The 27,931-nt window shown below is 39.0% G+C and overlaps 1 protein-coding gene across 1 annotated transcript in view; it reads right to left on the bottom strand.

The window, feature by feature from the left end:
- The window catches only part of PAPPA (pappalysin 1), a 290,144-nt gene that overhangs the window by 154,533 nt on the left and 107,680 nt on the right, over nt 1-27,931 (bottom strand). The window contains 2 exon segments of the mRNA XM_043980172.1: nt 1,327-1,455; nt 21,719-22,220. Of these exon segments, the coding sequence (XP_043836107.1) occupies nt 1,327-1,455; nt 21,719-22,220 (631 nt within the window).

The following is a 27,931-nucleotide window of genomic DNA, read 5'->3' as shown; positions in this document are numbered from 1 at the left end:
CAGGAGTTGCAGGAGACTAATGCATCTTATTAGATTAAGCAATATATAATAATGTGTGGGGCAGCTAGGTGGTGTAGTGGATAAAGCACTGGCCCTGGATTCAGAAGGACCTGAGTTCAAATCCTGCCTCAGACACTTGACACTTTCTGGCTGTGCGATCCTGGGCAAGTCATTGCCCCCCCCCCCAAAAAAAAAACCCAGAAGATATAATAATGTGAGATGGTTAAGTGTATCTACCAGTTAGCATAAAAATTGATTTACTGAAAAAAATTAAAAATTAATTTAAAAAATTTTAAATCAATTTGCTATTTTGCTATAGATATAGCTATAAATCTAGATATCATATGTATACATGAAAGATAGCATGACATATTAGCTAAAGTGCTACATTTGGTGTCAGGAAAATATGAGTTCAAATTCTATATCAGAAAATAGCTATGGGACCCTTGGCAAGTCACTTTTCTTCTCTGTGTCTCAGTTTCCTCACACTTATAAAGTGGAAGGGGGAGGAATCTCCCCATCAATATCCTCTAAGACACCTTACAGCTTTAAGTTTATGATCCTATGACTTAGGACTGAGGTATCAAACATGCAGCCCACAAGATTCCCAAGCACAGCCTGAACCAGATTAAAATGTAATTAGGAAACATTTAATAAAATATATAACATACAATAAAATAAGTAATATTAATTTGTGGTTTCCTAAGTCAATATGTATCTTGCAAGGATCCCTTTTTATGGTTTATTGGCCCCCATTTCTATTTGAAACCACTGACCTAGAAGTTATATCTTAGACACTAAGTTACTCAAGTGGTACATCTGTGCAGGTCATAAATGGAAGAAAATGGATTTAAACTCTGGTTGTCTAATTTAAAATTCATCAGGATTGCTTAAGATCTATATTGACTCTTATTTGCTGTGATATGAATTCTTCTGCAAAGTGAAATAGTTGGGAGGAATCTTGGAGGTCACCAGTTCAATCTCCATAGATTTAGAGTTGAGAGGAACCTCAGAGGTCATCTAGTCTAAACCTCTCATTTTCAAATGAAGTCCAGGATTGTGAGGTATAAATTAATGATAGGGCTGGGGTTAGAACCAAGTCTTCTGACTTCATATCCAGAGTCCTTTGCCCGCTGCCATGCTGCTTTTCTTGTTAGTTAGAATAAACTTCCATGATGTATTTTAGAGGTTGTCAATAAACTCCATTTAGTTTTTCCACCAGAGGTAAAAAAGATCTGAATTCCAGTGAACACATGAGTGTTTCTTTTGTGGTTTTGAGTTTGTGGAAGTACCATGACTTCAAACAAGATACACTATTCTACTTACTTTTGTATGATTCCATCTCCACAGTAGCCACTTCCATGTATATATGTGGCTGTGGGTGAAGGCTCACTCTCCTCTGTACCAGAAATGGTGACAATCTGGTACTTATATGTACTGCCATGGCTCAGCTCCCTGGGAAGGACAAAGAAGAAGATTAAAGACGTGGCAGAAAAGGGAGCTCAGACTGGATTCAACCATAGATGCTCGTTTTTTTCTTGAAATTTAGATGACCATTCAATTCACTTATTAGCAAATTTCAACTGGTACAAAGTTAGCAGAGATCAGAAGACAGAGAGTTTATGCCTTCTTGAGGTGATGCAAGGAGGCTACATGGAAGAGGTGACATAAGAATCACTTGGGTCTTGAAGGATAAGGAAGATCTCAGCATCAGAAGCTAGTATGAGAAGATAGTGGAGCCTAGCTTGAAGGAACAAACTGATCCAAAAAGTTATAAAGGCAGAAAAACACATTCTCTATTTCAGAAGCTGCAAATAGAGTAATTTGATTGGCATGAAGGGTATGTGGTCAAGGGAATCAAGACTGATAAAGTTGGAAAAGCTAGTAGGGACCAGAGAGTGGAGAGCCTTAACTGCCAAATTCCAGGAGCTGTTGGGTCTTTCATATACTGAACTTAATTAATTATGTAATGAAGATGAGTTGAGGTAGATCTTTTTTTTCCACTTTCCCTTTCTTCTCACTTAGAAATGTGAACCAAGGTTCCTCTCCCCACTCCCATTTTAAATATCCATTCCTTTAAATATTTTAATTCAGTAATCTAATGTACACGGAAAATTGAGAGCTTTCCCTTTTTTGTTTTTGTCCCTTTTTTATTTGGTCATTCTAAGTCCCCTTTTTCTCATAATCAATCTCTGAGCCTTTTTGGAACTCTTTATGATTGACTAGAAGACAAATCAATGCTGCATTTCTAGTACAACAGGCTAATATTTCTGTCATTTTCTTGACCAGATCTCATCCTGTCAAGAAACTAACCAAAGAGAGCCCAAAAGGATGCATAGGACTAGTCTTTTTCTTTTCATTGCCCTACTCCTCATAATTCAGGAAATAGATGACTTCAATTGGAATATATTAAAAAGATCTCTCAGAAAGAAAATATATTTATGACTCCTAGCATTTCAGGGGACTCTGTCAAGAATTATTTTTTATTATTTTGCATCCTACATCTCACATCTGCTGATGGAAGCATTTTACATTTACTATTGGATAGAGAAAGAGGCCCAGTCATATTTATTTTTAAATCACCTGCACAAACCTAAGGCTTTGTATGTATTTTTGTTGTTCATTCATTTCAATCATGCCCAACTCTTTATGACCCCATCTGAAGTTTCCTTGGCAGAGATACTGGAGTGGTTTGCCATTTCCTTCTCCAGCTCATTTTAGAGAGGAGGAAATTAAGGTAAATAGGGTGAAATGACTTGCCCATGGTCACACAGATAGGAAGTGGCTGAGGCCAGATTTGAACTCATGAAATAAGTCTTCATGACTTCAGGGCCTGCACTCTATCTACTGCAGCATCTAGCTTTCTTCAACACTAATATCAATGCCACCTTTTACTCTATCCATTGTGCTACCTAGCTGACCTTGTCCATAGTAGGCATTTAATAATTATCTGTTGAATTGAGTTTAAGACCACAGTAGTTAATGGAGAAAACCTATAAGTAAGTGGTTCCTTAGAGAATTAACTCACCAATTTTCCATAACTAGACTACCATAGCATCCTATCCCTGTATTTCCCCTCTAGCCAATTATAAAAGTTCTTATTCTACTGTCATTTTTCCCTTTAAAAAAAAAAAACTTTAAATGGCATGGGAAAATTGCAAAAAAGATAATGACGAGAATTCTTCCCGAATTCCATCATGGGGGGTGGGATTTCATAAACAAAAGAAGGACGTCAAAAAACTCAAGTTCTTGGACTCATCTGTTATTTCAGCTGCTCTCAGATCTGGGGCTGTTTGGATAAGCCCAACAAGATAGCAGGTGCAGAGGCCGAACCAGGCTCTCACTTCTCAATGCAACAATGATTTGGTTTTTCAAGGGTGTGAAAGGACTCAAGTGGAGAAAACATCTTTCTGGGAAAGATGGGTTTTCTTCCTATGCTTTCTCTTACAAGGTAAATGGATTAGAACTACTATTGATCTTATCATTTGGTTGTTTTTCAGTCATGTCTGACTCTTCATGACCCCATTTGGGATTTTCTTAGCCAAGATACTGGAGTAGTCTGCCATTTCCTTTTCCAGCTCATTTTACAGATGAGGAAACTGAGGCAAACAGAGTTAAATGACTTACCTATGGTCACACAGCTAGGAAGTGGCTGAGGCCAGATTTGAATTCATGAAGATAAGTCTTCATGACTTCAGACCCTGCACTCTATTTACTGCAGTATCTAGCTTTCTTCAACAGTCGTACCAAATGCCACCTTTTACAGGAGGCCTTGCCTGGTCCCTGCAGTGGCTAGTGCCTATCATCTGCAATGATAATTTTCATTTACTTCATACTATTTATACAATATGTTAGCCATCTCCCCATAGAATTTAGGCTCCTTGAGGGCAGAAACTGTTTTTGCTTTTTATTTATATCCCTGGGGTTTAATGCAGTACCCAGCACATAGTAAATGGTCAATAAATTTTTGTTGATTGATTGATTGTTGACTAACTGATGTCAAGTATCATCCGGTATTGTGCAGTAACTAGCCTCACTATGCTCTGGGAGGTTTGATCATTTGTATATGTTTATCCATTTTCATGTTGTATCCCCTTAGGAGAATGTAAGTCCTTTGGGTGAAGGGAGAGCCTTCCCCCCCCCCCCCCCGCTTTTTATCCCCAGCATTTAGAAGAGCATCTAGCATACAGTAGGCACTTAATAAATGCTTCTTAGATTAGACTGGATCACCACATGGTGATTAATTTCTTAGCCACAGAAGTTCATAAAGCTATCTCCCAAGCATAGAGGGGTTGTAATTTGAATTGGTGGAGTGCACAAAATAATAAATTCCTTTGAAATCCTGAAGTAGTATATATATGTGTGTGACTGTTCACAAGAGCCCTGAAATGGAAACTAGACCAAAATATGTACTCAATAAATCCTTGAATTGTTGAAGAGACAACCCATTTCTGCCAACTGAGGCTCCAAGAATTCTCATAGAAAAAAAATAAATGGGCCCAAATTATATTTGTCTAAATTAGCATCAAAGTTAGTCACAGGAACAGCACATGAAGCATAGATTCCTTCACACCCAAGAACCAGGACTAAGAATTCAGTTCTTAGAAGGATGATGAGATCTTTAAAGCCCCTACCAGTGGTTAGGACCTATTTCATGGTTCATCGAATAGAAGGATGTTATGTGTCAAGTGTTCCTTTCAGCTGTTCCCAAAGCCATCTGGAATGATTTATGCTGCTACTATGATTCTTCCTTTCCTTCATCTCCCCTCCCTTCCCCCAGAGTCAGTAACCATGTCTTACTGATCCTTCCTTTGTAATCTCTCTTGTCCATCCCCTCCTTTCCATTCTTATCACCATTATCCCAATGCAGAGTTCTAAAACTTTTGGGTCTCAAAATCATTTCATGTTCTTATAAGTCTTAAGGACCTCCCATGGAACTTTTATTCTATTTCTAGCTTTTGTCCTATATATGAAGGCAACTAGGTGGTACTATTATAAAGCGTTGAACCTGGAGTGAAAAAGATCTGAATTAAAATTCTACTCCAGTTACTTACTAGTTGTGTGACTCTGGGCAAGTCACCTTCTGTCTGCTTCAATTTCCTCATCTCTAAAAAGGAAATAATAATAACATCTATTTCCCAGCATTGTTGTAAGGATAAAATGAGATATTTCTAAAGTGCTTTGCAAATTTAAGGTTTTATATAAATGCTAGTTGTTGTTATTGTTGATATTATTTGATGAAATTTTCCTGCTTTTATAATATTGTTATGAAAATAGTTTTTACCTCACAGACTTTTAGAAAGGGTATTGGGGACCCCCAAGAATCCCTAGATCACTGCCCTATTCCAAGCCTGAGTTGTCTCTCACAAAAGCCTTCTAACTGGTCTCCCTTCTCCTAGTGTTTCCTTCCTCCAATCCATCATATGTAGGTGCCAAGTTACTCTTCCTCAAATACCACTCTCGTCACATTGTTCCTGGCTTATGACAGTTATAAAAGGTCCTCTGCTGTCAACAGGCTAAAGTGATACTGCTCAGAAATGAACATTCTAAAAGCTCTTTAATAATTCATTCTAAAGACATTTTCAGGATCTCGAAGGACTTCAGTGTCTTAAATATTACCAGCTATCAATGCACAGGAATATAGATATAAAGTGTATATGAGTTTGGGTTGACCCTATGACATATATACCCTGTATCATCTTACTTATTTAAGCAGTTTTGCATCAAAGTGATTGCAGGAGAAAAAGTCATCCAGTTATTTGAGATTTCTGGTTTCATGAGTTCTGGAAAAATAAGACTTTACTGAACTATGAAATTTTAGGAGAGACAATGAGAAACTGTAGTGTATCCAGATGAGGACAAAAAGTGTGTTGAGACAACTTCAACCCATAGAATGTACGGGACAGTTGAAGGAAATGGAATTGTTTAGCTTGGCACAAGGAAGATTTGGGAGGGTAAGGATGGTCATTGTCTTTTGATCATAGATATCTCATGTAGAAAAGGCATTAGACTTATTCTTTATAGGTTTAGAAGACTGGACTCAAACCAATGAATTTTTAAGGAGGCAGATGTCAGTTCAATATGAGAACTTCCTAATAATTTGAACTATTTAACAATGGCATGGGCTGTTTATGGAAGCAGTGAGTTCCCTGTTACTAAAGGTATCTGAGCAGAGTCTGAATGAATACTCATCAAGGATGTTTAATGCTGAGTCATGCTTCTAGTAAGGATTTGAAAGAAATGGAAACTAAGGCTTCATCTATGTCAAAAATGCTGTGCTTCTGATTTCCTGGCAATTAACCTTCTCTCATCAGATGTTCCACTGCTTAATCTTCTTGAAAGAAAGTTACTGGACATTTAACATGAATAATTGAAATTGTACCGACTTTGTTTCCTTCTTATAACATCCTCATCTAGTTAGTCTCTTTCTTTAAAATTTCTGTCCTTTCTGTAATACTCTATTACTCTTTCTGTATTACTGTTTCACAAAGGACAACTTGATTTTCCTTGCTTGTTCATTCAGTTCAGGTAACTTATTCATTGAGAAGTGCCTTGGTCCTATAATTCTGCTATAGTTTTTTATAGAATCTTAGAGTATTAGAGCTGGAAAAGACTTTGAGAGATTCTCTAGTCCAACTTTTCTCATTTTACAGATGAGGAAATTGAAGTACCTTGGCTAAAGTCACAGACTAAGCAGGTAATAGAACTAAGATTCATAGCTATAGGTTTTGTTTTTTAACCCACTGAACTGAAGCATCAGTATTTGGATTAGCATTTGGGAAGGAATAATATGGGGAAAGCACATCAAAAGGAGGGAGCCAGTAGGCTTGGATTCTTGGCCTCACTGTCCCATTAACTCTATGTATGACCCAGTACTAGTTATTTCTCTCAACCATGATGTGTACACTATGTAATGTATACATTTGTCCTACTTCTTCCCTATAAAGTAATATGGAGGTGTACTTAGGAGCAGGAACATTGAATGATATGTCCAGAACACCTCAGTTTTAAGTGCTGTCACCACATGACATTTTTCTTCTCTGGGTTTTAATTTTTTTCCTTCTACTGTAACATGAGGTGATTAAGAAAGATAAGATCTAAACGTCTTTGCCATTCTAACATTCAATAATATATTTCCATAGTCTATATACTGAAGTACCTTGTAGATCTAACATACTAAGCTCCCTCTCAGCTATCAAATTCTAAGATCCCAGGGTATAGGAGGTATAGCATTGTCATAGAACACAGCCAACCAATAGCAGTTGGAGACCATAGCCTGTCTCCATGCTGGCCTCCTCTCAACCAAAATTCAAGTCATCAGGCAGAAGCCTCCAATCTGTTTCACTTTGAGTGTTCCAATTATTAAAGCAAAGCTGTGATCTTTTAATTCCCTTGCCAAGAAGAAATCTTTGTTTGTGCAAATTGGCCTTTGTCTTGCAACACCATGTTCTGTTATTTCTTCTGTAGACCGCAGGGAGACCCAACCCATGAACTGGATGGAATGGAAGGAAAATGAAAAATCTAGGAGTTGAGCATCTGTACCCCCTCACATTGGCAGTGGAACACAGCATGGTTTCTGACAGGTAACATGAAACTTGTCCTTTCTTTCTTGTCTAGTCCCTCTCCTCATTTACTATAAGGGCCCATGCCTTGAAAGTAGCAGACATATACATGTGACTGATTAACTCCAGCAGGCCTTGATATAATTGTCCAAAGATTTGCCCTGGTACCAATTTAAAACACAGTAGCAAATTTAATAAAACAAACAGTTTGCAGCCAAGGCCTTTGTTATTCTGTTTTAATCATCTTTTACCACCAATTGAAATAATTTTCTCCTTTCTTGGTGAAATGAAATAAGATATGGGCGGGGGTGGGGGGAGTGTAAAATGATGGAACAATGTGGAAATTATAAAAGGTCTGTATCTGAAGCTATGAATTAGAACACATGCAAACAGTGGCCCTAAGGTTTAAAAGGGTATTTGTGTCAGGAAAAGATCTGAAGGAAGACCATTTACAGGTTAAGGGAACTCCGCACCTGGATAACATTAAAGATGAAAAAAAAAATCGACAAGGAACTCTTGTTTTTCCTGAATATAACTGGAATAGATGTGTGACAGCTTCTCCAAACATTCTCCTCATGATGGACACTTCTCCTGATTACAGAGCATGGACTGACCCATTACCAAGGACTCTGGGAGCCAAAACACCAGATATAGTTCATGGTAAACAAGTGGAGTGGTGTGAAAATCAAGTCCAAGATGGGGCCAACAGCCTAGCAAAGGAGAACAGTGACAACCTGTCAAGGAGAGGCAACTAACTTAACACAGTTGTTGGTGATTGCTGGCTAGTCAGGGAAACAATCCTCTTGTTCCTCATTGTAGCTGTTTTGGGTGGCCAGAGATTTTATTACTGGCAGAGGGCGAGCCCAACAGCATTTTAAAGTTTGGCAACACATCTAAAAGTGTTTGGGGGTTGTTTTTATTTTTCTCCCCCCCCCCCCTCCGTCCCCCGCCTCCCGCTAATGTTTTGGGTTTGGTGAAACCCAGAGTGCAGTCAGGGAAGTACGTTTCCCCTTAATTCTTAAACCCATGTGCTCTTTAAGAAAATTTAATCCGTATGTTTCTGATTCATTTACACTTAACTCATCAAAATGCTGTTTTGTAAGAGCTATTTAATGTCCAAGAAGTCTTATGAGCCCTTTTGTAAGCCTTACTTCTTAGAAGCAGGAAGTCACGTTCCTGAGGAGCAGAGGGAGAACTTGAACCTGAAAGGCTCAGTTTGTTTTGAAAAGAAGGGTCGAGGAAAGTCACGTGGGATTTTAGGCCCTGCCAAATGGGATCCCTCATTTCTTGTGCACTTTCTCCTACAGCTGACATGATGCTGCTAATGGCAGATCTCTCTGTGTTCACTTAAAGAAACAGGAGATTTCTAGAAGACTGAGACTCGAAAAACACCCCAAAAGAGGATGGCTCACATTTACAGAGAAAATACTTTGTTATTTCCAAGGTATACACCTCATAACTTCCCATTTACCTTGTAAGGTAGATGGATAACATTTCCCTGGTCCTATTTTGTAGATGGAAACCCCTCTATAATAGGGACTGTTTCAAGTTTATTTGGGGGATCACAGTATCTAGCACCATGTGTGGGACAAACTAAGGACTTAACAAATGTTTATTGATTGATAAGGGGCTGCTCAGCCCATAGGAGGCACAGACACTTCAGGAATTCTTTCTGCCTGAAACTTTTCTGAAATGGGCTTTGTACACAATTAGCTTGGCTTTAGAATAGTTTGGCTTTGCTTTAGAGGTTGCTTTCAAAAATTTTTAATTCACAGGAGATTTGGACATGAGCAAAAGACCCCATTGTTTGACTACCCCTACTGCTCTTTCCTACTTCCTATTATAAAGGGAAAAATAACAACAGAAAAATCCTCACCAGAATCAATGAGAATGCTGGTATTGCTTTGGATGAAACATCAATGAGGAGATGCCTGGCATTTATTAAAGACCATAAGTAAATGATTAATTTGGACCAGAAACCAGAGTATAAACCTTGTCATGGTGTAGATATTAATACTTCAGGAGACTATACTAGAGATCACCTGGAGGACTCTTTCAGGACACCAGTGAACCCTGGACCACACTTTGAGAATCAAGGAAGGGAGGGAAAAAAAATATCAGCTGCTTACATCCATACCTAGAAGAGAAGATAATGACCTGTAGAGCTTGGGAACTTCACTATAAAGCTGTCTTGTACTTTTAATTATATAAGTAATGCTGTAACTGAGGTCCTGGCTCAAGTAGAGCAAAGTTTAGAATATCTTTGGATGGGGTGTGTGTGTGTCTGTCTGTATCTGTCTGTCTGTCTGTCCTTGTGTATATGTAGATCTATGTGTGGTAATCCTAGAGAGATAGTTGAGTGTGTGCACTTTTAGGTGAATTTGCTACAAAGAATAAAGTAAAAAATGGAGTAGTTGTGATAATAATACCTCAATGTAAATAACCCTAGAATGTCTCTTTGGAGGAAAAAATAAATCCTCTGCCACATTTGCTTCTCCTTGCAGCCTGATGATTTTACTAGTTCATTACATATTATAAAATTCTGAAAGTTCCATGAAGACCCTTCCCACTGTGAAGCATGACAGAAAGTGATTTTAGGCACCAACTTTGTCATGACATTGCTGCTTACTGTGTGTCCTTGGAAAAGTCCCCTAACTTCTCTGAGACTCGTTTCCCTTACCAGTAAAAGGAGAAGCCTAGATTTCATGATAGCTCTAATTTTCATATTTCAATCCCATAAGTACTCCTTTCAAGACTGATTATAAAGGGATTTCCTTTATTGTTATGTTTACTGAAGACTCAGGCTCTATTTTTATTTTGTGCTTTGTCCAGTTATTAGTTCATTCAATTAGACATACCCACATAGAAAGTATATGAGGGGAGTACAGAGAGATACTGAGAGCCAAAATCAAGTCCATTTTACCAACGTTTAGGCAAACAGGGTAAGATATAAATAGTTAAAATTTGTACCAATAAAGTCTTCCTTTATAAGGCATCATTCATCTTCCCATACAATATGGTTTTGCCAAACTTGAGTTCATCTTTCCTCTCCTCACTTCTCTTTTCCTTTCTTCCTCTTCCTTTCAACTCCTTCCTCCCTTCTTTTCACATATCCTCTCTTTATCTTACTAGGTGCCATTCCTTTGTTTCCCTAACTGATGACAACAGATTCAGAATCTTAGAAGTGGAAGTCATTTCAAAAGATATCTGAGGCAGAGGTGTCTCCCTCCCTTCTTTCCTCCTTTCTTTCTTCCCTTCCTCCCTTCTCTTCCTTCTCCTCCTTTACCCTCCTAGTGGCAAAGAGGAACAAACAGTCAAAATAATTGAGGCTATTTTGTCCTTCATAATGTTTTTTGAGGTAAAAATCTGATATGTTTGGAAAGAAAGGTGATATAAAAACAAGATATGAATAATGTTTTAAAAGAAATAATAAATGAAAGGAAAATGTAAGCATCCTTTTCGGCTAAATAATAATAACTTTTCAATAAATAAATAAATGAACTTGCAATAGTGTCTACCATGGAGCACGGAGCATGGAATTTTGTTAAGAGGCAACTTGATTGATTCAGTTTTTACAACTGCAAACACAGAAGAAAAGGAGTTGGGGCATTTGGATTCTGTTCCTAGCATTGATCCTATGCAAATTTTCTGTATGATTTTGAGTAGATCATATCACCTCTCTGGGTCTCAGTTTCTTCATCTGTCAAATGGTGGAATGATATTAAATATAGTCATACACAATCAGAGATCATCTAATATGATGCTCCCTATTTGATGAGGGAACTGATGATCACTAAGGTCTATTTTAGAGAGAATTCTATATTTTAATCTCAAGGAACAACAGACTGACCCACACACACATGGAAGAAGGGCCCCAGTATTACAAAAGATAGTCCTTCACCTTTTAGGGATATTAATAGCTTTTGCCATAGATAGTGATTTGGGGGATCTGTCAGTTTAACTGATCCCTTTTGCTTTCCCTAATGTTCCTGAAAATCATATTTCATCATGAGAGATACTTGGCCTGAAACAGACAAGGGGGAGGAAGAGATCAGGATGCCCAGCTTCTAGAAATAAAGTGAAATTGACTTAACAATATTTTGTGTCTGGTCAACATGGCATTAATTCTGGCTCTAAGAATATCAGCTATCACTTATGATGTATAACATCCATTCTTGGGTCTGGCAGCATTTCAGAAATCAGTAGTGATTTTGTTGGATAGATGTGGGGGTCAGGAGGGAGGCTCTCAGGAATGGATCCAGCTCAAATCATGGATATCAGCAACATGTTACTGGAAACTACACTAGTTCTAAAATGTTTAGATTTCCTCAAGGCATCCTCCTTATGATCTTGGTGAATTTTAAAAAAAGAATACTAGTTTGCCTTTCTCCCTTATTTTCATCACCACATTGTTTCTTGGAAGGAACAAAGCCTGGCTTTCAAGCTCACTACTTGATTTCTCCTAAAGTCTGTTATGAGACAACATTTGCTTGGCTTTTTCCTAAAGGATAGAATGGAGTCATGGATAAAAGCTGCAGAGAAGAATTTAGCTCTATGGAAAGGAAATAATTCCTATGATTTAGAACTGTTCAAAGGTGGAAGTGTTGGAAGACGACAGGTTCTCTCACTGGGATTCTTTTTTTCTTTTCTTTTTTTTTTTTTTTTGGTGGGGCATCTGGGGTTAAGTGACTTGCCCAGGGTCATACAGCTAGTAAGTGTTAAGTGTCTGAGGCCAGATTTGAGCTCAGGTACTCCTGACTCCAGGGCCGGTGCTCTATCCACTGCGCCACCTAGCTTCCCCTCTTACTGAGATTCTTTAAGCATAGGCTAACTACTTATCAGAGACATGGAAGGGATTCCTATTCAATTAGACTAGACCAGTGGTATCCAACTCATACAGAAAGCAATACTGGCAGCCTGTATATTGACTTTGAAAACTACAAACTAACATTATCTCTATTTTATTGTATTTTTATTTCTTTTGTTAAAGATTTCCCGATTACATTTTTATCGATTTGAGCCATACTTGGAAGTTTTGCCTGTGAGTTTTGCAGGCCATCTGCTTCTTGAGGTCTGTGAGTTTGACACCTGTGGACAAGATGACGTGTGAAATACCTTCCAATTCTGGGGATTCTGAAGAAGTTGTCACCAGTTAGGGAAACAAAGGAATGACACCCAACAAAATAAAGAGAAAATATGTACAAAACTGTACAATTTAGACCACTCAAAACAAAAACAAATGTGTTTCTATATATGAAATAGAACTTTCCCTGCCAAAAAATGGATAAATGAGTACAAAAGAACAGGTCCACAGAAATAGCTGCACTAACAAGTCTAGGATCCACAAAAGAGGGGGCAATGTGGCAGAGCAAAAAAATGTTAGACTTGGCATGAGGAAGACCCAGGCTCAAATATTGTCACTGGCACTTATTATCTATCCAACTCTAGGAAAGTCACTTAAACTCTTTGTTACCCAGGGAAAGAAAAGGAAGAGGAGAAAATAAACATTTATATTTCACCTACTATGTAGCAGGCACTGCACTACGTGGTTTTTACAAATATCTTATTTGCTGCTCACAGCACTGAGAGATAGATGTCATCACTATCCACATTTTATAGTTGAGAAAATTGGGGCAAACAGAAGTTAAATGACTTGCCCAGGGTCATACGGCTAGTAAGTGTCTGAGACCAGATTTGAATTCATGTTTTCCTGACTCCAAACCCAGGGTTTCTCTCCAACTGTGCCACTAGGTACCTCAGGCAATTTCCCAAGAACTATTCTCCTAAAATAATAGGTGGGTTGGTGGAGGAAGTTTCTATACCAATAGTCCCTCCAATTCTTGAACATACCAGTTATTTGTATAATTGAATAGCATACATATAAAGTATTCTGTGATGGTGTAATTTTATGTTTAATTCTGGGTCCTGTACTTCAAGTAGGAAATTAGCAAGGCAAGACATGCCAGAGCAGCCATCCAGGACAGCAAGAGTTGGATGTGGTGACCCCCTTGAGGTCCTTTCCAACTCCAAGATTCTAGGATTCTATGATGATGAAGGCTTCATTACCAGACTGGAGAAATGAGGTCTTAGACATGACCTCTTTTCTTGCCAGAGGGGAGAGAAGAAACAGAATCTTTTCTTTAAGAAAGTCAATGTGCCATGGTGTTAGTGGAGAGGGGTCAGAAGGCCAGGGGTTTGAGGTAGGAGAAACGCACTTATTGAGCTATAAAGAAGAGCTACTCATAGAAGGAAAATCAGTTCACTGAATGTGTGGCCTCTGGGCACAGGATTCCCACAAGCAAAAGGATGTTTTTTGGCTATGATAGATCCAAGGACTTTAATTTCCAGGACCATGTAAGAATGTATGTTTCTGTGGGACAACCCCAGGCAATACAAACAAATAAAAATCATCCCCCTCAGTGCAAGAGTATGATATAGTTAACCAGGGAAACAAAAGCTCCCCTGCTTAACTCTTCAGCCAGAGCCACAAGGAACTGGCTGTGTAACAGAGCAGGGAGGCATCTATTTGTTCCAGAGGCATGTGGGTAGGTCACAGGAGCTGATGTGTGGGCTGTTGGTCTGAATTCAGCCACTAAAATCAGGAAGAGATGAGTTCTAATCCTAGTTTAGCTGCTGACTGTTCCTAGAGGTTTGGCCAAATGGTTTGCACTTCTCAGTTTTAGATTTCCTCTCTTTATTAAAAGAAAGGTTGAGTGAATGGGATGTGCATATTATGTAACTCATTACATAATTCTCCAGAGAAGTCCAAGGGCAAATCAGGCTCCCCAGGGATATCTATTTATTTTTTTTTCATTCATTCATTTAACAAATACTATGTACAAGGCCTTGTCCTCAGCTCCAGGGATACAAAGATAGCTGACATAAACTCTGCTATCAAGGAAGTTATAATCAAATGGGAAGAAGAATAGCAAAAAGAATACACATAACCATAAAACATACTAGCATACAAAGGAGAAATTCAGGCAGAGTGTTATGAGGAATTTAAATAGGAAATAATTATTTTCACCAGAGTGAATCAATGAAACCTTCAAGAGCAGATAGCCTGAATAGACATTAATAAGTGGAAAAGGTAGTGAAGAACAAGTCAGTTTCAGGCATGGAGTAAGGCATGAGCAATGGCAAAGAGACAGAAGAGATTAGGGGAAGATTAGGGAATAAAATTAGTACACTTTAATTGGAATATAGACTAGGATGTGATAAAGCTGCCAAAATAGGTTGACATCAGATTGTGGTGGGCCTTTAAAGTTAGGATGATGAGTATATACATATGCTCCCACACACATGCATGCATGCTCACAATGCACATGTATGCATTGTCACAATGTACTGTGCATACATGTATGGATACATTTCTAAATATACACATGCATGCATGCTCACAATGCACATGTATGCATTGTCACAATGTACTGTGCATACATGTATGGATACATTTCTAAATATACACATGCATGCATGCTCACAATGCACATGTATGCATTGTCACAATGTACTGTGCATACATGTATGGATACATTTCTAAATATACACATGCATGCATGCTCACAATGCACATGTATGCATTGTCACAATGTACTGTGCATACATGTATGGATACATTTCTAAATATACACATGCATGCATGCTCACAATGCACATGTATGCATTGTCACAATGTACTGTGCATACATGTATGGATACATTTCTAAATATACACATGCATGCATGCTCACAATGCACATGTATGCATTGTCACAATGTACTGTGCATACATGTATGGATACATTTCTAAATATACACATGCATGCATGCTCACAATGCACATGTATGCATTGTCACAATGTACTGTGCATACATGTATGGATACATTTCTAAATATACACATGCATGCATGCTCACAATGCACATGTATGCATTGTCACAATGTACTGTGCATACATGTATGGATACATTTCTAAATATACACATGCATGCATGTGTATGGGTGTATATATCCTTAGGGTCTAATATAGTGTCTGTCACTTAGAAGGTGCTTGATGGCTTGATCTAGTAGGTGATAAGAGGCTACAGAGATTTTTAGACTCAAAGAATTACTTAATCAGAGGAGTGCATTAAGAACATGACTTTGGCAGCAGTGGGAATGGTGGGAAGGATAGATTCAAGGGCAAATAGTTTAACAGACTTGAGAGAAGAAGACCACTTATGAGTCTATTAGCAAGAGTCTAAGCAAGAACAGAGACAGGTTTGAACAAGGGTAGCTGTGGTGAGAAAAATGGAAAAATGTGAGACCTGTTGCAGGGACAGACACAAACAAGTATCTTAGAACTTAGAGACAGGAGAGAATTATCATAGTAATGATTATACAGACTAATTTCCTCATTATGGAGAATGAGGCCTGGAGAGGTAAACTAATGTTAAATCACTTGTCCAAATGTATACATTAAATTACTGGGAAAGAACAGGCTATGAAAATCCAGATTAAACCAGGCATCTTAAGTTTAATAGTTACCAAAATGAGACAAATGACAAAAGTTGACAATTGGATGTTAGAAGTAAAGGAAAGAGTCAAAGATAATCTGGAGGCTATGAGCCTAGGTGACTGGAAAGATGGTGGTGAAATTAACAGAAATAGAGAAGTGAGAGGGAAGGGCTTGTTCTGGGAAAAGATGATGAGTTCAGTATTGGATAGGTATCATTTTTTTCCCCTGAAATTCTCAGGGGCTGAGGATTTAAAAATGGTACCTGTCCCTTATGACATTTCAGAATAGTACTAGTCTTTCCACAACTAGCACTGAACTCCATTCCCTTCACTGGAGAGCTAGAGGACTATGGGTATGAAATGTGGTACATGATGTCAGTCATAGTCAATGTATTGGTTAGTTTTGTGAAACATTTTTTCTTCCTTTTAAAAATATTTGTTGGGGGCAGCTAGGTGGTGCAGTGAATAAAGCACTGACTCTTGATTCAGGAGGACCTGAGTTCAAATCCAGCCTCAGACACTTGAAACTTACTAGGTGTGTGACTTTGGGCAAGTCACTTAACCATTATTGCCCCACCAAAACAAAACAAAACAAAATTCTTTGTTACAAAGTAAAGCTATCTGAGTAGGAAACCAAATACTTAGGAATGAATATAAAGTAAAAACAAAAGGAAGCATTAATAAATCTTACTTTAAAATATAAATGCAATGATACAACCCATATGATCCCAAACTCTCCTAGTTCTAGATCCGATTAATGCTTCTTTTCAATCAGTCAGAAAGCAATTATAATGCATATACTATATTTCAGGCACTGTGTTGAGTGTCAGGGAATATAGTGAAAATAAAATAAAAAGTCCCTGGACTCAAGGAGCTTAAATTCCAATGGGGAAGATAACATGAATATAAATAAATACATAAAAGACCCATAAAGAGGGCAAGGTATTAGTCTAGGAAAGGAAGAAGATCCTCACTATTCTATTTTAATTTGAAGGTGATGTATCTTCTGAGTGATAATTTTTCCTCAAGTTATATTTGCCTACACACCTCTGAGGAATTTTTCCATTTCCTTTCTGAGGCAGCTTGTGCTGCAGTGGAAAGAACGCTGGACCTGGAATCAGGAAAGCCTGAGTTGAAACCCAACCTCAGACACTTACTCTATGTCCCTGGACAAGTCTCTTAAACTCGGTTTGTTTCAGGTACTCTGACTATAAAATGGAGATGATAATACTACCTACCTAGCCCAGAGGGCTGCCATAAGGATCAAATGGGATAATACTTGTTAAAAACACTTAGCACAATACCTGACATGTTCTGTCTAAATGCTTATTCCCTTCCTTCCCATCTCCCCCTATGGCTTCTTCAAAGATTTCAGTAGTGGCCTCTGTGTATGAAGACCCACTTATACATGCTTTCCCAAAGAGAGAACATTCCATCTCTCCCTCTGACACTGTCCTCTGCCTTGCTAAGAGCCCCTAGTTCAAGGGAAAAGATTTGGATTTCTTCCTCCACTTCCTGCTTACCTCTCAAAAATCAAAATCTGACTCCTTGAAGTTTCCAAAGGGTGACCATGGGAGTTTCTCCCTTCAGCGTCACACCTTGGTGAACAATTACTTACACAGATAACTGAAGGAATAAATATTTTCCTTAGGGGGGAAAAATGAAGGAAAAGGTCAGAGGGAATCATGGAATGAGATGGGAGGCTTGGGGAGGAAAGAAAAGCATTTCTTTTTTTCTCTCTCTCTCCTCAAAATGTCTTTATATAGAACTTGTGTGAGTGCCAGTTTATTCGATATGGAAAAAATGTGAGAGCAGTTTTATATATATACACACACATACACATACAAAAGGTATTTGTGTTGGGGTTTATAACTCAAATTACCAAGAGATAAAAAAGCTGGAATGCTCGATCTCTTTGGAATGCTGGGTTTCATTTATTCGGAGATTCAAAGAACAATCCAGATGAGGAGCCAAGAGGAGCTTAGAAATTTTGAATGTGCTATCCATGACCAAACACAGATAAAGATGAGGAAAAGAAATCCCTTGAAGTTGAAGGGCCACATAAGTACATCTCTGAGTAGTGGTGGTTTGAGGAGGAAGTAGAATATGCCTTCAGTTTCAAATCCTTGAACATAAACCATTAAAGGAAGAAAGGGAGAGGCCTTCGGACATAGAATAGGCAGACAAACAGCACCAAATGGTAGAAATTGAAGTGGCCTTAGAACATGGATTGTAGAGCAGGAAGGGATAATAGGAACCTAGAACTCATCTAGTCCAACTCCCTCATTATATAAATATGAAAGACAAGGCCCAGCAAGATGAAGTGGCTTGTTCATAGTTATATAGAACTAGAATTCAGCTTGCCAGGTCCTCCAGTACTATGGCAAGACCCCATGTCATATAGATGTGCTTCACTGCTGCATTCTGATATTCTTGAGTTGTTACCAAAACTGTTCCTTACTGTACTGCCTGCCCTATGACCTCTGCTGAAACTTAAGACCAAAAACTCCTTCCCAGGTATCCAGCCAACCAAAATGACTCCACTTGCCATACCTTCCATACAGGGTCCTGTTGGCCATAGGCTAGAAGCCCATAGAGAACTGGGTCACTTTCCAGTTTTCCCAACAGTCTCTCTTACTTGCTGACTTAGAGAAGAGTCCTATCCCCTGGACATTCCTTCACACAGCCCCTGTGAATCAGAGCTTATTAAAAATGCAGTGATGTTCCACACATTTTGGCATCACTTTGAGGGGAACTGGGATGACCCTTGGTGCAAAGTGCTTTCTACTCCTAGCACAAAGGGACTTCAGCTCACATTGTTCCAAGAAAGCCAAGGAGCCAAGACTAGACAGTTAATGTAACTAGTATATTGAAATAAAACAAGAACATAAAAATCACAGACCCCAAAACAAACTTTAAGTTTATGCCAGGCCAGTCTCCCCACTGTCCTCACACACTGTACTCATTATCTCCTCTTTGTCCTTGCTCGTCAATGCTTCTTCTGGCAGGAAGGTCCTCTTCTATCTTAGCTGCCTGTCCCAAGCTTTCTCATCCTTTGTAGTATATGATTTAAAGCTGGAATATATTACTTAATCCAAATCTCTCATTTTACAGATGAGGAAAGTGAGGACAAGGGAGCAGAAGTGACTTATCCAAGGTCATAGAAGAAGTCAAGGACAAAGCCAGTCTAGAACTTTCCTACCAGATAGAAAGTCTCTCTCTCTTTCTCTCTGTCTCTGTCTCTCTGTCTCTGTGTGTGTGTGTGTCTCTCTCTCTAGATCAATGGATAGTAAATAGCAGAGCCAGGATTCAACTCAAGTCCTCTCATCTCTTGTTCAATTCAAGGATCACTTCCTTTCTGAGTTGTTCATGACTATTAAAACACAGGATGTAAAATAATAGCTTTCCCCACATTCATATCTTGTACCCACCCCTACCCCCCACTACCCCCACCACAGAGAATTCCCCCAAACTCAAAACTGAAAGGGGCTGAAGAAATCATCTAGTCCAACTCATACATGAATATAAATACTTTTAGTACCCCTATGGAAAGGTCATTCAACTGCCACTTGGAGATGCCCAGTGAAGGGCAACTCACATTCTAAGGCAACCCATCCCACTTCAGCTCACTTTTCATCATGAGGCTATTTCCCCTTCCTTAAAGCCAAAATCTATCTCCCAGGAATTTCTCATTTTGCTTTCTAAAGCCAAACAGAAGAGGGAGGCAGCATGATATATAAGAAAGAACATTGACTGGGCATCATTAGTCTTAGATTAAAATCTTGGTCCTGCCACTTATTCTTTTTTTTGGGGGGGAAGGGGGGGGAAGGCGGGGAATGAGGGTTAAATGACTTGCCCAGGGTCGCACAGCTAGTGGCAGGTGTCTGTGGCCAGATTTGAACTTAGGTCCTCCTGAATCCAGGGCCAGTGCTTTATCCACTGAGACACCTAGCTGCCCTGCACTTACTCTTTATGTGACCTTAGACAACTCACTTCACTTGCATTTCCTCATCTCTAAAATGGAGAGGGTGGGGGGCAGAAATCTGATTATTTCTAAGATAACTTTCAGGCCAAAAATCCTACAATTTAAATCTAATGCCTTTTCCATCATCACCAAAATCTTTCCTTAAGGTTAAATACTCCAGTTCTTCTAAACAATCATTGAATGGCAGCTTCCAATTCCAGTATCTCTTTTTCCTCTGAATTTCCATAGGCCTTAATGTTATCCATCATTCAAATGGCATTTATTATATAGTGTCTTATATTATTAGTCGTTTTACATATTTGGTATGATTTAGTTTCATTTTACATAGCCATTAGTCATATGTTAATATTATATATCCATATATACATAGATATGTGTACACATATTACAACTAATTTGTAAGCTCCTTGGAGACAAGGACAGCACCCGATACTGTTTGGTATCTTCAAGATCTACTACAGGTCTTCAAATGTAGGAGAAATTTAACAAATATTTGTAAACTGATGATTAAACTCTTTCTGGTGGTCCACCATTCAGGTGACTCCCTAGAACTTTTTGTGTTAGAAAACTGAAATTTAGTTTAAGACAGATTCACCTTACATTTCATCCAAGTTTTCTTAATTATTGATGTATCTTTATGTTCTGGAAACCACTAGGAAACTGATTTCAGCTCAGTATAAGGAAGAATATAAAAAAAAAATAAAGATGTGAGTGAAAAAGGCATGGGCTGCCTAATAAGTTAGAGAGTTTTCTGTCATTAAAGGTGTTCAAGTAAAGGTTAGATGGCTACTTGTTGTGGAAGCAGTGGAGGGAATTTGTGCTTTTGTTAAGGGCAGTAGCAGATGATTTCTGAGGTGGGATCAACGTCAACAAATCTGCGTCTGTGAAGGAGCCTTGTTTTGAAGTGTCCTTAAATAGAAAGTGATCCCTTTTGCATAGACTACAGGAACAGTATCAGAGTGAAATTTTAACACATCTTGTGTAGAGGAAGAGTTAAAGTGAAGTGGGAAATTAACCTGGGAATGTGTTATTTGAAAGAGGATGTAGGGGCATCTAGGTGGTGCAGTGGATAAAGCACCGGCCCTGGATTCAGGAGGACCTGAGTTCAAATCCAGCCTTAGACACTTGATACTTACTAGCTGTATGACCCTGGGCAAGTCACTTAACCCTCATTGCCCCACCAAAGAAAAGAAAGAAGAAAAAAAAAAAAAGAAAGAGGATGTTAAGTAGATAAAAGAGATTTCCCTGACATGTTGAAATAGACCATCCACAGAAAATCATCAGGAATACCAGAATGTTAGCATTGGAAGGGGGCTTAGAGATCCCATGTTACTGATGGGGAAATTAAGTCCCAAAGAGAAGTGACCTGTCCAAATTCAGACAATAAGTTAACATTTTTGCTACTTTACCATACCATCTCTCCTCTGAAAATCCCTTTCTAGTTTGTTTTCTGATTACAATTTCCTTCTCTAGTATTGCAAGTTTTATAGACTGGTTTGGGTTTATAAGCAACAAGCCCACTGGCTCAATTCAAGTGTGACCTTGGGCAAAGTGAAACACTCTAAATCTTGGATTCTTCCTCTGTAAAATGGGCATAATAATTTCATAGCATGGTTCATTCTAAGCTCTCTGAAGCCCTTTCCACTTTCCCCATTTTCCCCAACATGCTGTGTCTCACTTTGCCAGACTTACGTATCTATGTATCTCCTGTTGAGGTTAGAGATGACAATGGGGACATCAGACTGGAAGGGTGGATCCCGGAGAACTTTGTATTTGAGTGGCTTACAGTCCAGACACAGGGGACTCTCTGGGATAGAGGTCAGCATGGCTGCATCAATTTCTAGGTGTTCATCCAGGGTGTAGATCTGAATGCCATATACCTCTTCACCTATATCCCGAATCTTGATGGTCAGTGGGATATCACAGAAAATATTTTGTGGTCCCAGTGAGATGTTCTTTCCACTCAGAGTCAGCAGTTTGATATCATTCACAGCACCACTAGAGTCCCAGTCTGTGGAGACAAGTGTTACCCATACAGTGAGGGACTCAGGAATCAATGGGTATTGGAATTCTAGTTCTAGGTAGCATCCCTGGGGCTCTGGGCAGGCAGGGGGGACTGTGTGCTGATTAACAGCAGAATTGGGACTCCATGTCCGGACACTTGACTTGCAGGGCTGTTCTACATCTGGGTGGCCTGTAGAAAAGAGAGTAAAGAACAAAATTGTTGGCACCATTCTGATTGATGCATAAACAATTTCTCAAAACTTTTGATAATGCTTAGGATAAGGTAGGCCTTCTCCAATTTGAGGTAGGGAGGGGAAGAAAGATTGAGGAGATTAAAAAGAATTCTGGGGGCAGCTAGATGGCGCAGTGGATAGAGCACTAGCCCTGGAGTCAGGAGTACCTGAGTTCAAATCCGGCCTCAGACACTTAACACTTACTAGCTGTGTGACCCTGGGCAAGTCACTTAACCCCAATTGCCTCACTAAAAAAAAAAAAAAAAAGAACTCTGTTGCATGTTGGAAAATCTGCCCTCTGCTACCCCCCTCCAAAGACAAACAAACAAACAAACAAAACATTCTGCTAAGACTTAATGGACTTCATCAAAGTATATGACTCTTCCTTAAGTGAATGACCAAATCTTCCATACATCCTTTCCCCATAGCTTCATACCTTCCTCAATTCCTAACAATAGTAAAAAACCTTCCTCTCTATGGAATAGAACAAAGTGCTTCACTTTCCCTACCCAAGAGAAAGGAAAAAGATGAAAGCTAATGAAATTCTGGGATGTCTACCTTCCATCTCTTGCAACAAACAATAGCCCTTGAAACAACAAGGGTGAATGAAAAGCCAAGGAAAGTCTAGTAAGGAGAGACTCTCAAGAGAGGACCAAGTGAGTATAGAAGATATTTTCTACTTGAACTGGAAATATTAAGGAGATGGAGTAGCCAGTACTACAAAAAAATGTGGTTGAAATAAATATATGAGGCCATCTTGTCCATCCTCACCCATGTGGGGTCTTTCTCTAAAAATATCCTTTTCTTTTTTCTGTCTACTCAACCCCAATGGAGAATGTTTCATTTCACTCATTCTTTCTCTTGGGAGAATTCTCAACAGTTCTGCTAATCTCAGCCTTAGGAAATATCCTTGGGCTAGTCATACAACATTTTCCCATGCTACTCTCATGAGAAACTTCTTCCCAATACCCTTAGAGGTAACTGCTTTGTGCCACCTCAATAACAAAGCATAAGGCTAATCTGAGATGACTTCGTTCTTTGTTCTTTCTAACCACATCCTCCCCTCCCCCACTACCCTCTGCATCATAAGAGACATTAATAAAGATAAATGAAAGCCATGGTCTTTGCCTCCAAAGCATTCTGGTAATGTTAGAGTTTGACATAGAGTTCCAGACCAGAAGATTCAGAAGGGTCATCTGGGAGGAACAACTGGTGATCAGATCCAATACAATCTATAAATTCATCCTGTCTTGCCTCCCCTGAATATTCACATCCAGAGGAGGAGGACATCCAGCAGGAAAAAAAGAATTACAAATGGGAGATAAAGAGAAGGAATGGAGAAAATACAGAGAGGAAATGGTTGAAATAAACTAATAAAAATGGTAAAGAAACAAAGACTTTGTTATGGAAGGTTATGAGAGGTGGTGGAAGGGCCACTGACTTTGGTGTAAGAGTCAGGTTCAAATCCTGGCTCTGAAATGTATGACCTGGGGAAAGTTACTTTCCCTTTTTGCATCCCAATTTCCTCATCTGTAGACTGTTGGATTATATAAACCTTAAGACCATTTCCAGTTCTAAATGTTATGATCCATGGGGGAAAAAACTAGAGGCATGCTTAATTATAAATATCTATTCTTATCCTTACCACCATACTCTCTAGTACATAAAAAGCCACTGATATGGCTGCTTCCATCTATAGGCCAGACCCTCACTAGGCCCTGCAGTGAGATTAGCTCCTGCTTCAACATGAAGGATATAAGAGTCTCTGTGACTGGGGCAATTTTGCCTCAGTATCAAGGTTTTCTCATTTCTTTTTCTTCATTGTCGATTTTCTTGTCTGTTTTCCCCTCCTCTGACTCATCTGTTCATGGGGCTTTCCTCATTCCTGACCATCTGAATGGATGTTTGACTGTTTGACTGTATTTTATTTGAACAGCTTTTTCTCAGGCTAGACTTTTTATGGTCTCCTTATTTCTAACCTGCTTCATCTTTTTTTTTTTTTTTTTTTTTTTTTTTGCGGGGCAATGGCGATTAAGTGACTTGCCCAGGGCCAAACAGCTAGTAAGTATCAAGTGTCTGAGGCTGGATTTGAACTCAGGTCCTCCTGAATCCAGGGCCAGTGCTCTATCCACTGCACCACCTAGCTGCCCCCAAACCTGCTTCATCTCAATGAAATGACTTGTTGTGATCGTTAATATCTGTGGGTGCCCCCAATTCTTGGCTCATCAGAATTGTGGAGTGTTTGGCATGAGGATGGTAATGGTTCTACTCTCTTCTGCCTTTGTCATACCATACTTAGATGGGGTATGGAATCGTTCTGGGTTTTGGGAAGGACATTGACAACATGGGCAAGAAGAAAGAGACCAGAGTTGTAAAGAGATTGAAGAACAACCCTTTGTAAGGCCTGAGAATGTCTAGACCAGAGAAGAACTAGTGGAGGAGTTAATGACTACATGGAAACATTTGAAAGACTGGTATGTAGACAAGGGAGTAGACTGGTTCTGCTTGATCCCAAAAGGCAGAACTAAAGACAATGGTTAGAAGTTATAAAGAGGAAAAAACTGACAAACATCCTATCAGTTAGTGGTTAAAAAGTACACTGTACTATGTTGTGATTGAGTGGGTTCTTTTGTTTCTTAAGGTTTTCAAATGGAGAGGATGGGATGGCCATGGGTTCAGGCTTTAAATCTCTGCTCCTAAGGATGATCTCAAGGATGCAGAATGTAACGACTGGAATGATGCCACCTGCTGGAGACTTACTGTAGGAAAGCTCCACCATGAGGAGAATGCGCCTGAGGGCAAGACATGTGGCTTTTCTTTGGTGTCAGGAAGTGACATTTGCTTGTGGGAGGAAGAAGGGGTGAGGCTGGCTCTCTCACTCTCTTTCGGGAGGACTCTGGTGGAGAGTGGAGCTAAAGAAGCACTCTCCCTTTGATAGATAGATGAATCTAGGCCTTTCTCTCTCTCTTCACCAAATTCTTATTCTCCTTAATAAATGCTTAAATGTTTAACTCTTCCTAAAGCTTATAATTTATTGGCCACCACTCATTAGATATTTTACATAGACTAGCTAGAATTTTAGCCGCTTACAAGAGGAAAGTATTCTCTTGTGAAAGTTAGACTAGATCATAGAGTTAAATGAGACTAGAGGTCCTTTCCAACTGTGAAATTCCATGATTATGATTCCTTAACCCAAGCACTATCTATTTTGACTATGATCCTGTGGGACTTCCCAGGGACTGGAATGCTTCCACACTGAAATGCAGCATGGTATTATGGAAAAGGCACTCAATTAAAAGACAAGAAAGCATGATTACAGTCCTATGTGACCTTGGGAAACTACTTTCCATCTTTGGGCCTTGGTTTTATGTTTTGTATAATGAGGATATTCAATTAGAAAGTGGATTACTTTCAGCGTTAATGCTCTAAGTCAGCTGCCCACATGATGATCCCAGACTTGCTTTGGGACTTCAGTACCTGAGTTTTTATCTTATAGCTGTAATCCAGTTCCAATCATGACACTAACACCAAATTCAGAAGAGCCCCATAGGCCTTGAGTGTGTCCAATAAAGAGGAATGAAGGGTGATATTGATTTCTAGAAGAAGTGGTCTATGAGCCTACCTTACCCTTTGCAAAATATTTACTTTGGGTTCTAGGCTGTGAATGTAAGATTAATTGACTTGTTGTCTAAGTGCTTACAATGGCACCATGTATCCTGAATACTGAATGTATGATCAATCAACACAATTACTGAATACACATTATTGACAACAATAGATGTGAAGCTATTATAAGAATAGAAAGAAACAGACAACAGTTTCTGTCTTTGCAAAGTTCTTAGTCCATTACAGAATATGGTGTGTACTGTACCGTGAATATTGTGGGTACCTAATGATGTATGCTGAATTGAATTGGTATTAAAAAAAAAAAAAGAAAGAAAGAAAAACCTAATGATGCAAGGTAGTATTTGCTAAGTATTTAAAGACAGATTAAATAATATGTGCTATAGGGGAGAGGTCACTGTGAATAGAGAAAGTCAAGGAAAAGACTTTATGTTGGTATAGTATGAAAAAATACTGAATTTGGAGTCAAGTTTTTTGGGGGGTTTTTTTGGTGGGGCAATTGGGGTTAAGTGACTTGCCCAGAGTCACACAGCTAGTAAGTGTCAAGTGTCTGAGGCCAGATTTGAACTCAGGACCTCCTGACTCCAGGGCCAGTTCTCTATCCACTACGCCACTTAGCTGCCCCGAGTCAAATCACTTGAGACTGAATCACAGCACCACATCTTACTACCTAGCTGGCCTTCAGAAGATTACTATATTTCTCAATACTTAGCAGTGCCTTGTATCCAACAGGAAGCAGATAAATTTTTATTCTCAGTTTCTTAAATGTTTAATTCTCAGTTTACCCATATGTAAAATTTATGGATAAAGATTATCTTTAAATTCCCTTTCAACTCTATATTCCTATGTCTCACAGGTATGATTTGGTCTGGATACTGAAAGATGAGAGAAATTGTAAAGTGAAAGTAGATGGAAATGAAGAAGGACAACTAGACTGACGAAATTTGCAGAATCATTAATGTAGGAGGCAAAAGGATGTCAATCACTCTAGCTGAAGTAGCTGTGCAGGGCAGCAAAAAGCCTCCTAGATGGGGAATCAGAGAAGCTAGGTTTTAGTTCCAGCTTTGCCACATACTAGCTTTGTGACTTTAGGCAAGTCTTTTGACCTCATCTGTAAAATATAGGTTACAGACTAGGAGAATGCTAAGAGAAACCTTCAAGCTTTATATCTCTTATCCTAGAGTCAGTGAGGAATTTGTCTCTATCCCTATGTCTCCTCTTTGCTCCTGGAAATGAAGACCCTCTCCCTTCTTCCTGCCTACTTCATCCAATATTGAAATTACTTATTCTTCTGTCTTCTTATTCACATGAAACCATCTTAACCAACTAATGTCAACAGGTACTATGGAAAGAATATTGAATTTGGAGGCAGAAATTCAGATTTCATATATTTTCTCTGTCACTTTATGACCTGTTTTACTTTGAGCAAATCATAATTTCTTTGGTCCCCAATTTCCTCATCTATAAAATGAAAGGTATAAACTAAATCATCTCTAAGTATCCTTTCAGCTCTATGGATTTTTTTTTTTTTGGTGTGAGGCAATTGGGGTTAAGTGACTTGCCCAGGGTCACACAGCTAGTAAGTGTTAAGTGTCTGAGGCTGGATTTGAACTCAGGTACTCCTGACTCCAGGACTGGTGCTTTATCCACTGCGCCACCTAGCCGCCCCCAGCTCTATGGATTTTTGAGGGTGACTGATTGACTAATAATACCAAAAATAGAAGTTCAAGTTTGGGAAATTTTCTGTTATGGATATGAATGACTGAAGGAGTCAACTGAGTGGTCTAGGAGTGTTTTTGTTGGGTATCTGCTATGCAGAGGGCAGCCCTAGCCTTCACAGGGCTGGGAATCTACCTGGCATGTCAGTCTGGGGATGTATCTACCTGAGTTGCCAGAAAATCTTTTCGTGTTACTGCACACTTCCCCTGGAGGAGAGAGAATGTGGATAAACCATAGATAGACCCTGTTCACAAGAAGATTTCAGTCTAATAAGACACTAAAAAGAGAGCTATGATCATAGGCTAGATAAATTAAAGAAGTGTAA

Source organism: Dromiciops gliroides, chromosome 2, assembly GCF_019393635.1.
Source record: "Dromiciops gliroides isolate mDroGli1 chromosome 2, mDroGli1.pri, whole genome shotgun sequence".
NCBI classification, from domain to species: domain Eukaryota; kingdom Metazoa; phylum Chordata; class Mammalia; order Microbiotheria; family Microbiotheriidae; genus Dromiciops; species Dromiciops gliroides.
This window is presented reverse-complemented; position numbering and strand designations above follow the sequence as displayed.